General features: G+C 46.8%; 1 protein-coding gene across 1 annotated transcript in view; it reads right to left on the reverse strand.

The window, feature by feature from the left end:
* MICU1 (mitochondrial calcium uptake 1) overlaps positions 1 to 13,704 on the reverse strand; it is a 235,671-nt gene that overhangs the window by 172,472 nt on the left and 49,495 nt on the right. The window contains exon 3 of the mRNA XM_083148442.1: positions 5,517 to 5,682. Within this exon, the coding sequence (XP_083004568.1) occupies positions 5,517 to 5,682 (166 nt within the window). The remainder of the gene's footprint in view (positions 1 to 5,516; positions 5,683 to 13,704) is intronic.

Genomic DNA, 13,704 nt, shown 5'->3' on the forward strand with positions numbered 1-13,704 from the left:
GGTGAGATTTATACCAGCACACCCGCATTCAACCAAAAGAACAAACTAAACAATGAGGCCACCAAAAACAAGGTGGACTTCTGTAACAACTGCAGCGAGACCCATCACTGGGCGGGCGCCCAGTATCCCATAAGGACGCAGAGTGCACACTACATCTAAGGCTACTGGAATCTCCGGTGAATTTGAAGCAGAAGGAACCACAAGGGTTTGGTTCAGATGAAAACCCGAGATAACCTTAGGCAAGAACAGCGGGTTTGTTCGCAATTTCGCTCTGTCCTCATGAAAGATCAAGTAGGGACTCTTACAAGACAGAGCTCCTAAGGCCGGTTTCACACACTCCGGCTCCTGCCGGACGGTGAAATCCCGCACGGCCAGGGAGCCGTGCCGCACACATTAGTTGTGAATGGACACTATTGTGTCCATTCACACGGGACGGCCACGGCCCGGCCGCACGGCTGCAGCCGGATGCCGCCACTGGAAGGGACAGCTGCCGGGCTGTGGCCATCCCCTCCATGATAAACTACTGTGTGCGGCACGGCTCCCTGGCCGTGCGGGATTTCACCGTCCGGCAGGAGTTGGAGTGTGTGAAACCGGCCTAACTCTGATACTCTACGAGCCAAGGGCAATGCCAAAATTACCACCGTCTTCCAGGTGAGGTACTTCAATTCCACTGACATCAACGGTTCAAACCAGGACGACTGTAGGAAAGTCAGAACCACGTCCAGACTTCATGGCGTTGTAGACGAAACAAAAGGCTGAATATGAAGCACTCCTTGGAGAAAATTATGTACCTCTGGTACAACAGCCAATTTTTTCTGGAAGAAAACTGACAGGATCTTTAAAGGTCCAGATTTCGGCCCTAAGCGTAGGTCCAAATCTAAACCAGCTCGCAGAAATCTGAGGAACCTATTAAGGTTAAATTCTGCTGGTGGAAATCATTTCTCCTCACACCATCCTACATATTTCCACCAAATATGGTGGAAGTGGGCCACAGTCACCGGCTTCCTGGCCTGAGTCATGGTGGATATGACTGATGTGTGAAGGCCTTTATGAGCTAGAATCTGTTGCTCAACCTCCAGGCCGTTAAACAAAGCCGCCTTAAGTCCTGGTAGATGCAGGGTTCTTGAGTGAGCAGATCGTTTCTGACTGGTAGATGCCAAGGCTCCTCCACCAACAGGGTCTGAAGATCCGCATACCACTCCCTTCTTGGCCAATCTGGTGCTACGAGAATGGCCTACACTCCCTGATTTCGTACTCTTTTGAGCAACTTTGTCAGCAGTGGAAGAGGTGGAAACAGGTATACCAGAGTGGAAGGCCACACTATCGTCAGGGCATCTACGGCTTGAGCAGTCCCTTGCGACCTTGTGATTGAACTTGGACACCATCAGGTCTATTTGTGGATGACCCGATCGCTCCACAATGGACGCAACACTTGGGGACTGAGGCTCCCCACTCCCCTGGGTGGAGGTCGTGGTGACTAAGAAAGACCGCCTCCCAGTTGTCCACCTCTGGGATAAAGATGGCTGAGTGCCGTCACATGCATCTCTGCCCAGGATAGAATCTTGGAAACTTCCCTCATGCACGACCTGCTGTTTGTTCCTCCCTGGCGATTGACGTATGCCACTGTTGTTGTGTTGTACCTGGACAGCCCGATCTTGAAGGAACGTTTGAGCCTGCAGTATCGCATAGTACACAGCTCTCAATTCCAGGACATTGAGGTGTAACCTTGATTCGCACAATGTCCAACGGCCCTGAAAGGACCTGCCCTGAGTCACCGCTCCCCATCCTAATAGACTCGCATCCGATGTTAGGAGAATCAAATCCTGAATCCCGAATCTCCATCCTGCTAACAGGTTTGGAGCATGGGTCCACCACAGGAGCGATTGTTGGGCCTGATGTGACAGGAATATTCTCTTGTGCATCAAGAGATGCGACCCTGACCATTTGGACAGCAAATCCACTGTGGAGTGGAACCTTCCAAACTGGATCGTCTCAAAGGTAGCCACAATTTTTCCCAGAAGCTGGATACATTGGTGTATCAATACCTGAGGCTTGGCCAGAATCTCTGATACGAGAGTCTGAATGGCCAACATCTTCTCCTGAGGAAGGAAAACCTTCTCCACAGTGTCCAGAACCATTCCCAGAAAAAGAAGGCGTCAGGAAGGACTTGGGGATATTGAGAATCCACCCATGATCTGACAGAACCTGTCTGGTCCTGACAATATTCTGTACCAGGATCTGTTCCGATCTTGCTTTGAGAAACAAATCGTCTAGGTAGGGAATGATGTCGATTCCCTTCCTCCTCAGCAGAATCATCATTTCTGCCATCACCTTCGTGAATATGCGAGGTGCAGTTGACCGTCCGAATGGCAGTGCCCTGAACTGGTAGTGCTCGTTTTTCAGAGCAAACCTCAGGAAAGCCTGATGCGGGCCCCAAATAAGGATGTGGAGATTGGCGTCCTTCACATCCAATGATGCTAGGAACTCTACCTCCTACAGGCTCGCTATTACCGCCCTCAGGGGGGATGCGGTCATTTGGTCTACTGCATTATGGTAGAAAGTCATTAGGTCGAATCCATTAGGTCGACATGCTAAAAGGTCGACATGACTCTAGGTCGACATGGGAAAAGGTCGACATGATTCTAGTTCGAAAGGTCATTAGTTCGACAGGTCATTAGTTCGACAAGGTCATTAGTTCGACATTGTCTATGTCGACATTCACAAGGTCGACATGGAGTTTTTCACTGTTTTTTGAGCCAACATGTGCCGACAGGCGGTATTTCATGCCCTACCATCCACTAGGGCGTGGTGGGAGAATAAAATAGTGTGCCGAGCGTAGCGAGGCACCGTGCCCGACGCATTGCGAGCGCAGCGAGCGATGCGAGGGGATGCAGTGCACTTTAAACTGTGTCCATGTCGACTGTGTTGACATTCAGGTAAAAAAACAGTGAAAAACCCCATGTCGACCTTGTGAATGTCGACATAGACAATGTCGAACTAATGACCTTGTCGAACTAATGACCTGTTGAACTAATGACCTTTCGACCTAGAATCATGTCGACCTTTTCCCATGTCGACCTAGAATCATGTCGACCTTTTAGCATGTCGACCTAATGGATTCGACCTAATGACTTTCTACCATAATAATATGGACCAATAGACCAAATGATCCCAACCCCCTCAGGGATTCCATTCTGAACTTGTACACCTTTAGAAAAGGGTTCAGAGTTTTTAAGTTCAGTATTGGCTGTACCGAACAGGTTGGAGTAATAACCCCTGCCCTGTTCCTCCACAATGACCACTGATTTTTTGCAGCCGGTGTATTGCCTGGTGCAAAATTTCCTGATCTTCCGCAGCTGTTGGTAAGCCTGACCGGAAGAACCTGTGAGGGGGAGGTCCTGCAAACTCCTACCTGTAGCCGTTGGAAATAACATCCCTCACCCAAGAATCCAGGTGAGAGGAGTCCCATACGTGGCCAAAATGCACCAGCCAACCTCTCGGGAGGATCTCCGAGTCATGCCGAGGGCTTAGAAGTGGATGCACCAGGGACACGGTCCTGTGACAATGGGGCTGCAGCCTTTCTGAATTTACTGCGGCCACCTCTGGTGGCAGAGGAAGTTCCTCTTGCCCGCTGTTTGGGCCTGGAAGGCCGAAAAGACTGAAAGGACTGCCCAGAGAAGGGGCGTCTGTTTTGCATACATGTAGTCGGCAGAAAAGTGGACTTTCCTGCTGTTGCTTTGGAAAAGAGGTCATCTAATTCACTGCCAAACAACTTTTCCCCTGAAAAGGGAAGACTTTCAACTCTACGCTTAGAGTCAGCGTCTGCTACCCACTAGCAACTGGGCCCTACGACCCGATACCACCATCGCAGAGGTGCGAGCATTGATTGCGCCCAGCTCCTTCTGTGCATCACACATAACTTTTGTGTCTTGGATATGGCGTAATCTTTCAGCGACTTGCACTACTGACATGTCAGCCAACAAACCTTCCTGGATTTGAGTGGCCCAGGTATGGATAGACTTTGCCATATAGCAGCTGGCGAGGACTGGCCTCTGAGACGCACCACTTGCAGTGTATATGGCTTTAAGGGTGGTATCCAGCTTTTTATCAGATTTATCCTTCAGAGTGGCAGACCCTGGAACAGGGAGTACCACCTTTTTGGACAACCTAGACACCGAAGCATCCATTACCGGAGGCGCCTCCCACACCTTCCTGTTGACAGGGTCAAATGGAAAGGTGGATTTGAACCTCTTGGACAACTGAAAACGTTTCTCAGGCTGTTTCCAAGCCTCCTTAAAAGTGTCCTCTAAATCAGCCAGGAAAAACAATGTGCTGTTTTCTCTGTGAAACAAAAAATGGGTCACCTCCTGTGTTTCTGCCAAAACCTCTCTCATAGCCATAATGAGAGGCTCCGGCCCACGCAGAGATGATTGAGAGTCCTGCAACTGTACTTCATCATTATTATCATCATCTCCTGCCTGAGAATCAACATCTGAGTCGGGTAACATGGCGGCCGAAGTGCGCTTGCGTGTTTGGCCCAGTGTGGGGGTGATATTATCCACCCTTGCAGACAGAACAGAAAGGTCCTGCTGCACACTATTTGCAGCCAATTGGGCTGATACTGTCTGCAGCATGGTTTTAATGCCAGAGGCCATTCAGGCTCCTGGGAGTCTGATTGCGTGGTCCCACTAAGCTGGGGTGACACACCAGGCGGGGGAGACATGCATTGTTCACAGGTAATCTGTGAAGTTGACCCAGGTACAAACTTAGTACTGCAAATCACACGGGTTATTTTTCTCACCATTGCTGGAGAATATTAACCTTCCCACAACACACAGCAAACACAATGAAATATAAATAAATCAATGTGAAGTGTATAGAAACTATGTGTGAGTCTCTAAAACTGATATGTGTGTAGTTTTAACAAGCCTGTGGGGAGCGCTCAGAGTAAACTGAGGAGACCAGCACACCCTATAACCTTAACCCCCGTTTTAGGAGTAGGTTCAGAACATACACAGTTAATAGTCAGTACAATGAGTGCACCGTGTGACACACAATGAGCGATTTAGCACTTATAACACTTCTGCTGCAGAATATTTGTCTAAAAATATGTAGCTTCAAAATATGTATATTATATTAAATGGATAGTGCAGAAACCTTATACATGTCAATGCACATAAAAATAACAAAGCACTCCAAATATTTAGTTGTGCCTGAAAAAGTTCTCAAAGTGTCCTGTTCTCTGACAGGTCAAGGTGTAGGTAAAGGGCATAAAGCAAGAACATAATAACAGTGTCCATGTAGGCATCGCCAAGTGTATATGTACTTATCGATGGCAGCACCTCGCCAGGTCCCCACTGGAAAATCCGCTCGCTATTGGACAAAACTATGTGCACTGCAAAGTAACATTGTACACGGAAATTACTGTACACACAAAAGGACGTAGGGGACAAGTATCTGGCAAACAAATGTATTCCTCATGTGTGCCACAGCCCATAAATTCCCTATGACCATACCTTACGGTCCCGAAATCCTGTTCGTTGCTTCTTCTTTCCTTCTGGTTGTTGTTCTTCATCACTTGACTCCACAGCCTTGAAGTCTTGTTCTTCTGCTTCTTTTACCTTGGCATTTTCCTCATCTCGCACATTATGCTTCACTGTGGATGGAGCTTCTGCATTAGCTCTATAATAAGGTCAATGGAGAAAGTCAGCCCAAGAAGCACTACAAAGAACTATTTAAACATGCATCCTTCCATATATTCCGCCAACAAATAAAAGGGACATTAGCGGAATACAAAGCAACAAGTAGAATAAGAAGCAGGAAGAAAGAAGGGATGAATCATTTTGTTCAGGGTAAGAATCACATATACAGTTGTTTTAACTAAACCATCTGAGAGGTGAAAAAAAAAAACGACTTTAACTTCATAATACAGCACATAATTATCTTCTAAATAAGGTACACATATTGTCATGGCCTGAGGTTTCTAGGAAGAATATCCTTAATCTGAATTTCCTTTTCAACAATCACAAGCAATAATATAACCCACAACCTGTAAAGTAAATATAGGTTCTCAATGGTAAACCCCTCACCATAACTGAAAATGGGACCCAGGCTGCTCTTTGGCTTACGCTGCTGAAAGACAGAAGTCAAATTCAACAAAGCTCCATAAAAATATGTACTTACTTATTTATTACCAGTTATTTATATAGCGCATACATATTCTGCAGCGCTTTACAGAGAATATTTGAACATTCACATCAGTCCCTGCCCCAGTGGAGCTTACACTCTATATTCCCTACCACATGTACACACACACACATTCTAGGTCATTTTTGTTGGGAGCCAAGTAGCCTACCAGTATATTTTTGGAATGTGGGAGGAAACCCACATAAGCACGGGGAGAATATACAAACTCCGCACAGTTAGGGCCATGGTGGGAATCAAACTCATGACCTCAGTGCTGTGAGGCTGTAATGCTAACCATTACACTGTCCGTGCTGCCCAAATTTGCAGCGCTGCGTGTGGACCAGAATAAGGTCCGATGTACAGTATGCTGCTGCCATAACAGAGAACCAAAGAGAGGGTAGTCTAAGCTTTAAACATATATGGGATAGGACATGACCTGTGTGCAAATTGTAAGCTTGTCGTGGAAGTGAGTGACTCAGGTATATACAATTATATTTTACCTTTAACCTTACATGAAAATTTCAATTATGTGGGTCTTGTGGCAAGATGATATTGGGGGGGGGGGGGGGGGGGGGAATGTCAGCATTTTATTGTTATTAACCTATATTTACATGTGGTGCCAAGAAGGGACACGGCCTCTTACAGAGTACATATACATAATGCAAACAAATGGTAGATGTAACATAAAATAACAAAATAAAAGGCTAGTCAATTAATTTGTGCTGAATGAGACTGGTACCCTAGTTGATGGGTGAAGCAGACAGGCTACTGCATGGAGGAGATCACAGCAAAATTACCAAAGGAAGAACATGGGGGTAAATGTATGAACTGTCAATTTACATATTGGAGCTGATTGGCTGGTGGATTGTTACCTTGCACATAACGTTCTTTATAGGAATAGATAGCACTTCTGCAAGCTTCATACATTTACCCCATAGTGCCCTGTGACAGGGAAGCCCCTATATTATAACCAGATGCCATATGGATTTAATTACTGGACAACAGTTCATCAGAAATGTGTGCACTATTTCTCATTACAATGTTTGTCATGTATGTCCTGAATTTCATGGTATTATAAATGTGGAGTGGCCTTTTTTTACACCAGGTATCACCGCAGTAAGCTTTATAAAGTACAGCAAGCCAGTGTGGTAGTTGGGGTAATTTAGACACAATCACAGAGAGACTGACATCCGCAGTTGTTTTTATTCATTTAGAAAACAGAATTTCCAGCAATCATACTCCTATTTTATTCTAAAGCACAACAGCAGGCAGGAGACGTGGGCGGCAGAATGCTGAACCACATAATAACAAATATTTATAACGTTTACCTCATTGTCTTTATTCAATAGCATTTTAGTAAAAGATTGTTCAAAGGAGCAGAACATGTCACTTTCATCATTTAGAAGCCCAGTTCTGAATCACAGTGAAACAATTACTGTATGTATTGTGTTCTGTATATGGGTTGTACATTAAAATATGATTTCTTTTGACATAGCGTAATTTCACCTATAAATCCTGCATTATGTTTTCCATCTAGAGACGGTTTCTGTTCACATTTCTCATAGAAACCAAAGAAAGCACATATTTGTGAGTTTGCATTTCAGTGAGCAGCTAAAGCTGGTCACGTAGATGTGAGCAGGGAGATTGATAGCAGTAGACAGCAAATCTATGTTATTACAAAACATTGCCAGCCCTCAAAATACCAGAGGACTATGGGTAGGACACTTCTGAAACCATTGGTGTTCAGGACTTATTCTCTTTTAGCCTAATTGTGACAAAAGAGATGCTGGGCTTTTCTTTCACACTTTGCATACTGCAAGTTAAGAATGATGACAGGAACAGCATCTCCTTCGTTCAGCCGACGACTGGTAGGATCTTGCGTTACATGAAATATGCCATACAGTGCATCCCTTTGTGCATGCTCTCAAAATAATCTGCGTGCATGGTCTCAAAGCAGACTACTTGTATGTGCATGAGGCATTTAATGCTGTGTACACATGGTGCAATTCAGGGTCACTTTCTATTTCATTTGGACTATATAGTCCAAATTGAATAGAAAGTGCCCCTGAATTGCACCAGTGTCAATCATGATGCACAACGCCACGGCATCGGGATCTACAGCAGAAATAGACTGTGCAGGCAAGTCTATTACTGCTTAGATCTAATCGAAAGGATGGCCATGCTGCTCAATGTAGCATCCCCCCATCCCTCATTACCTGCTGAGTATCTATTCGATATCAATAGCTGGCAAATCACACTGTGTGTAGAGAAAGGCGGCCACAACACCGATTGTAGCCGGATCACTTTTATAATAAAAGAAAAATAAGGCCAGTTTAGGATTGCAGCACCGGAGTGGTTGTTGACTATATAGTCAAAACTGTAGCCAAAATAGCCCCATGTGTACACACCATTACTCTCAGCTCCAGTTCTTTGTTATGCCTTATAATGCTGGTTTAAAGGCTTGCTGATCTATTATTACAAATAGGAGTCTCTTTCATGTATTAAATGTATTCATGTACGTTGGCTAAAGTCTGCCTAGCCAGACTTTGGATGGCTTCCTCGGGTCCTGACTTTAAGGCCTGGACTTCTTTGGTTAATGCTACAGTGCAGCATGAGCGATATTTATATATAACTCGTAAGACTGAATCCAAATTTAATCGTATTTGGGGTCGATGGCTTTCTTCAAAATATGCATCCCCACAACAATCCATTAATTAATGGCTGTGTTTTTGATTGTGTTGTTTTTTTTTTTTTTTTTCAACAATTTTTTTGGGGGGTTATACAGACCGTTCTTTATATCTATATATTCAATATAACGGTACTTCTAGCTACAGTGTTATAGTGTAACGTGATTAATGAAGTGTAAAAAGGAGACAAAATGGGATAAACGGGGCTTATAAATCGCACACCCCGGCACACCGCTACCACAGGGGGTGTCCCCAATGTAGACGCTAACTTATTTTGGGCTTTTAGCGTGTCAATTCTCACTCCCGCCACTTCAGGCTTAGACGCGCGCTACGCTGTTTACGTAGTCAGTCAGTCAGTCAGCTGTAGCCCTGTACGAGACGCTGAGGTGAATAATGGCAGTGGCAAGTCTCTGTATGGCAATGGAGCGTCTGACATTATTTAACTTGCCACAGACGGAGGAGGAGGCTGTGGCTTTCTTGCAGGCCCGCCAGTTCCTGCCACAGACCATGACCTGCCCCAATGGCCACCCCATGAAGCTCAGCATAAAGGAGCGCATGTGGCGCTGCCACATTAGGAGCTGCAGAAAAAAAGTCAGCGTCAGGTCAGCTCAATGGTTCAGGGGATCTCACCTCACCTTCGTGACCCTGATCAGATTTGTATATTGCTGGGCAGAAGAGCTGACCAGCATGAAATTTTGTGACAAGCAGCTCAACATCTGCCAAAAAACTGCTGTCCTATACAGCAATCTAATGAGGGAGGCCTGCACGCTGGACCTGCTGGCACAGCCTCAGCGGCGAATCGGAGGCCCGGGGCAGATCGTCGAGGTCGACGAAAGCCTGTATGTAAAAAGAAAGAGCAACGTCGGACGGCTCCTGCCCCAGCAGTGGGTATTCGGGGGAATATCTAGGGAGTCCGGCCAGTGCTTTATCACTGCGGTGGAGCGGCGGGATACGGCCACCCTGATGGCTGCCATCGAGGCCCATGTGGAACCGGGCACTACTGTCTTCACAGACTGCTGGAGGGCGTACAATACCCAGCAACTCCAGCAGGCCGGTTATGTTCACGGAAAGGTGAACCACAAATACCACTTCGTCGACCCGGACACTAGGGTGCACACCCAGAATGTGGAGCGACTCTGGGGCAGCTGCAAGTGGCGTAATAAACGCCAGAGGGGTACCGCACGCCATTACCTCGATTCATACCTTCAGGAATTTATGTGGAGGCAGAGTTTAGGCGCCCAGGACCCCTTCCATCGCATTTGGCACGCTCTGACCCTGCTCCCCCTGGTCGAGAAAGAGAATGCCGGCGGTGATGTTGACACAGTAGGTCCTTCCGGCGATGATGTCGACACAGCAGGTCCGTCAACTGAAAATGCTGGCGGTGACGTAGACGCCGAAGTTCCTTCCTGCTCTACTGATTAAATCATGACTTTTAAATTATTGTTGGACTTTTTTATTGTTTATGATTATTTCATGTCATTGAATCATTTATATTCTACAGTTATGTTGAATTTCAACAAAAAAAAAGTTAAATTTCTCTTGAATTTCAACTAAAAAAAAAGTGAACAGTTGCCGAAAATGTCGTCTTCACTGTCTCAGGTGTGTGAGTGTGCAGGTGTGAATGTGTTCCTGAATCATCCCCACTATCCACGCCCACCCGAAGCGTGGCGAGCGCAGCGAGCCCCGCGAGGGGCGGCGGTACGCGTCCTACGACCTTTTCATACCCCCACTATCCACGTCGGCGTGGAGTTGAGAATAGAATAGTGTGGCGAGCGCAGCGAGCCACCGAGCCCGAAGCGTGGCGAGCGCAGCGAGCCCCGCGAGGGGACGCGGATACCTTCACAGGTAAACGCGTCCCCTCGCGGGCTTCACAGGTGTCCGCGTCGACGCGGACACCTGTGAAGCCCGCGAGGGGACGCGTTTACCTGTGAAGGTATCCGCGTCCCCTCGCGGGGCTCGCTGCGCTCGCCACGCTTCGGGCTCGGTGGCTCGCTGCGCTCGCCACACTATTCTATTCTCAACTCCACGCCGACGTGGATAGTGGGGGTATGAAAAGGTCGTAGGACGCGTACCGCTGCGCTCGCCACGCTTCGGGTGGGCGTGGATAGTGGGATTTACACAGTCGACAGCTGTTGCGTCGACTACTGCCACTGTGGACGGGCTTTAATAGTGTACCCCTAAACCCAGCTAAATTTAGATGCTTTTGCGTCTAAATTTAGATGTACCCCTCCACCCAACTAAATCCAGGCGCTTTAGCGTCTAAATTTAGATGCTAAACCACCTTTGCGGCTCCCAGGGAGCCTGGTTTTTGCGCCTAAATCCAGGCGCCCCCTCCTTCTTAGCGGCTCGCAAGGCGCCTGGATTCAGAGGGTTTTGCGCCTAAATCCAGGCGCCCCCCTCCTTCTTAGCGGCTCGCAAGGCGCCTGGATTCAGAGGGTTTTGCGCCTAAATCCAGGCGCCCCCCTCCTTCTTAGCGGCTCGCAAGGCGCCTGGATTCAGAGGGTTTTGCGCCTAAATCCAGGCGCCCCCCTCCTTCTTAGCGGCTTGCAGGGAGTGTGAATCCAGGGGCATTAGCGCCTAGATCTAGGCTGCAAGCCATTGGATTTAGCGTGTACATGGGGGATACTGCGCTGTGCCGGGGTGAGTACTTTACAAGCCCCGGCACGTCAGCGTTGTGCCCGGGGTGTGTCCACTTGCCCCCGCTGTTGTCAGCGCTGCCCAGGCGCTGCCTATTTCACTGTGGAACTACAAGTACCACAGTGACCTGCCAGCGCCTGGGCAGCGCGCTGCTGCCCGGCCGCCACGCTGTTTACGTAGCTGTCAGTACAGCTAGAGCGGCGCGAGCACACTCTGTCTGAGCTAGAGCGGCACGCGCACGGTTAATCAGAGCCTCTGGCAGTCTGCCAAGTTTCTGAGCCAGAGTGTGCGCGCGGCGGCGCCGTGAAACTACAGAAGTACCAATATAACTAACTGTGGCCTTTTATGGTTTCTCAGGATAATTGATGTTTGCGGTGTTCTAAAAGTTAATATATGAATATGATTCTTTTAGGTTAAAGTAATTACAAGAGAAAATTTATATTATTCCCATAAATAAGATATTATTAATGTAAGATATAATTGATTATCTTGTGATAGTCATATAAATGTTTGTAATTTTTATTTTTTTATTTTATTTTATATTTAATTTCTGTTTTTTTTTATTTATTTTTTTATTTTTTCGCTAGTTTAAGTTGTAGTTATGTTTGATTTGTGGAAAAAATAATAAAAATTACTCAATTTAAAAAAAAATGTATTCATGTAACATTCACCCCCTTTTGAAAGCTAGAGGGTCTTCCAGTATGGCTCCTAAAGGGTATCATGTTGCCTCAGCCCTTACATGCAGTTGTATGATGACAAATAGGCCATTCAAATCATTGTGTGCAGTGGTAGCATTATAGATTAGCAAGGCTCCTGTGTGTACCATTAAACAGACTACCTCTATGATACAAATCTCACCGCAAAGGTCTTTATTGTTGCCAAGCACCAGGGACAAAATATATGTTAAAACAATTAGGAGCTTTTAAATAAAGCTATTTATTTGCGCAACATGCACACACAGACTATAAATAATATAAAAGCTGAATTGTTTAAGCACAAATGGGGAAAAAAGCCTCACATTCAGTATAAAGCTTAAACCTAATGTACTGTATGAAAGCAGGACAGACAGAGCAGCTGATGGTGAATATACAGAGGTGTTCTTCTACATGTAGCCTAAATATGCCTTGTAGTGCAAGATGGCTGGTGTGAGTGAGCCCCCAGGTCCTGTGCAACTGTGCCAGCATGGAGAGGCTTTTTTTTTTTGCCAAAAATGCATAATATTAGTCACAAGTTCTACACAAAAGAGACTGAGCTGTTTATATGATACAGTATATGTCGATTGTATGTGACAGAGTCTGTATACAGTGTTGAACTGAGTCACACACAGATATAATAGTGTCACATCAAATGAATCAGCATAGCCTCCATGTGCATCCTGGCATGCCAAGAGGGTCTGTTTGACTAAAGCAAAGATTTAAAAGTACATTGTCTTTCTGTAAAATGAATACTGTAGTTCTAGCCCATAGACCAGGGGTGTCCAAACTTTTTGCGACAAGGGCAAGATTTGGTGAAGTGTAAACGTGTGGGGGCCGACCATTCAGCCTGACATTCTTTGAATCATTAATCACATCAGAATGGTCCCCCCACTCTGCCCCCATTCACTCTATGTCCCCCACTCTGCCCCCATTCACTGTATGTCCCCCAGACTGCCCCTCCTTCACTGTATGTCCCCAATTTACTGTATGTTCCCCACTCTGTCCTCCAGCCTGCCCCCCCCTTCTCTAATGTACATCAATGCCTCCATTCATTGTATGTCCCAAAGCCTGACCCTCCTTCACTGTATGACCCCCATTCACTATGCACCCCACTCTGCCCCCATTCACTGTATGTCCCCCAGCCTGCCCCTGCTCCCTCTTCTCTGAATGGCCATCACTGCCTCCATTCACTGTATGTCCCCCAGCATGATCCTCCACTGTATGTCCCCCACTCTGCTCCCTCCCTTCTCTGTATGTTTCCCAGCGCCTTGTGTGAGCCAGAGGAAGGAGAGGCAAAGCAGGCACTGCAAGGACAGGAGATGCTTGGGCTCCCGCTGCTGCCCTCCTCCACTCTGCATGTTACGGGAGCAAGCTTCCCCCTTGCTGCCCCCCTCCCCAAACACTGCTGTCACTGTGATTGTGGAGTAGGGTGATTTACGATTGCAGCAGCAGGGGTAGGACGCCAAACACATCTGACTGTCGCGGCCGGCACGTCCTCA

This window comes from Crinia signifera, chromosome 6, assembly GCF_055691185.1.
Source record: "Crinia signifera chromosome 6, ASM5569118v1, whole genome shotgun sequence".
Lineage (NCBI taxonomy): Eukaryota > Metazoa > Chordata > Amphibia > Anura > Myobatrachidae > Crinia > Crinia signifera.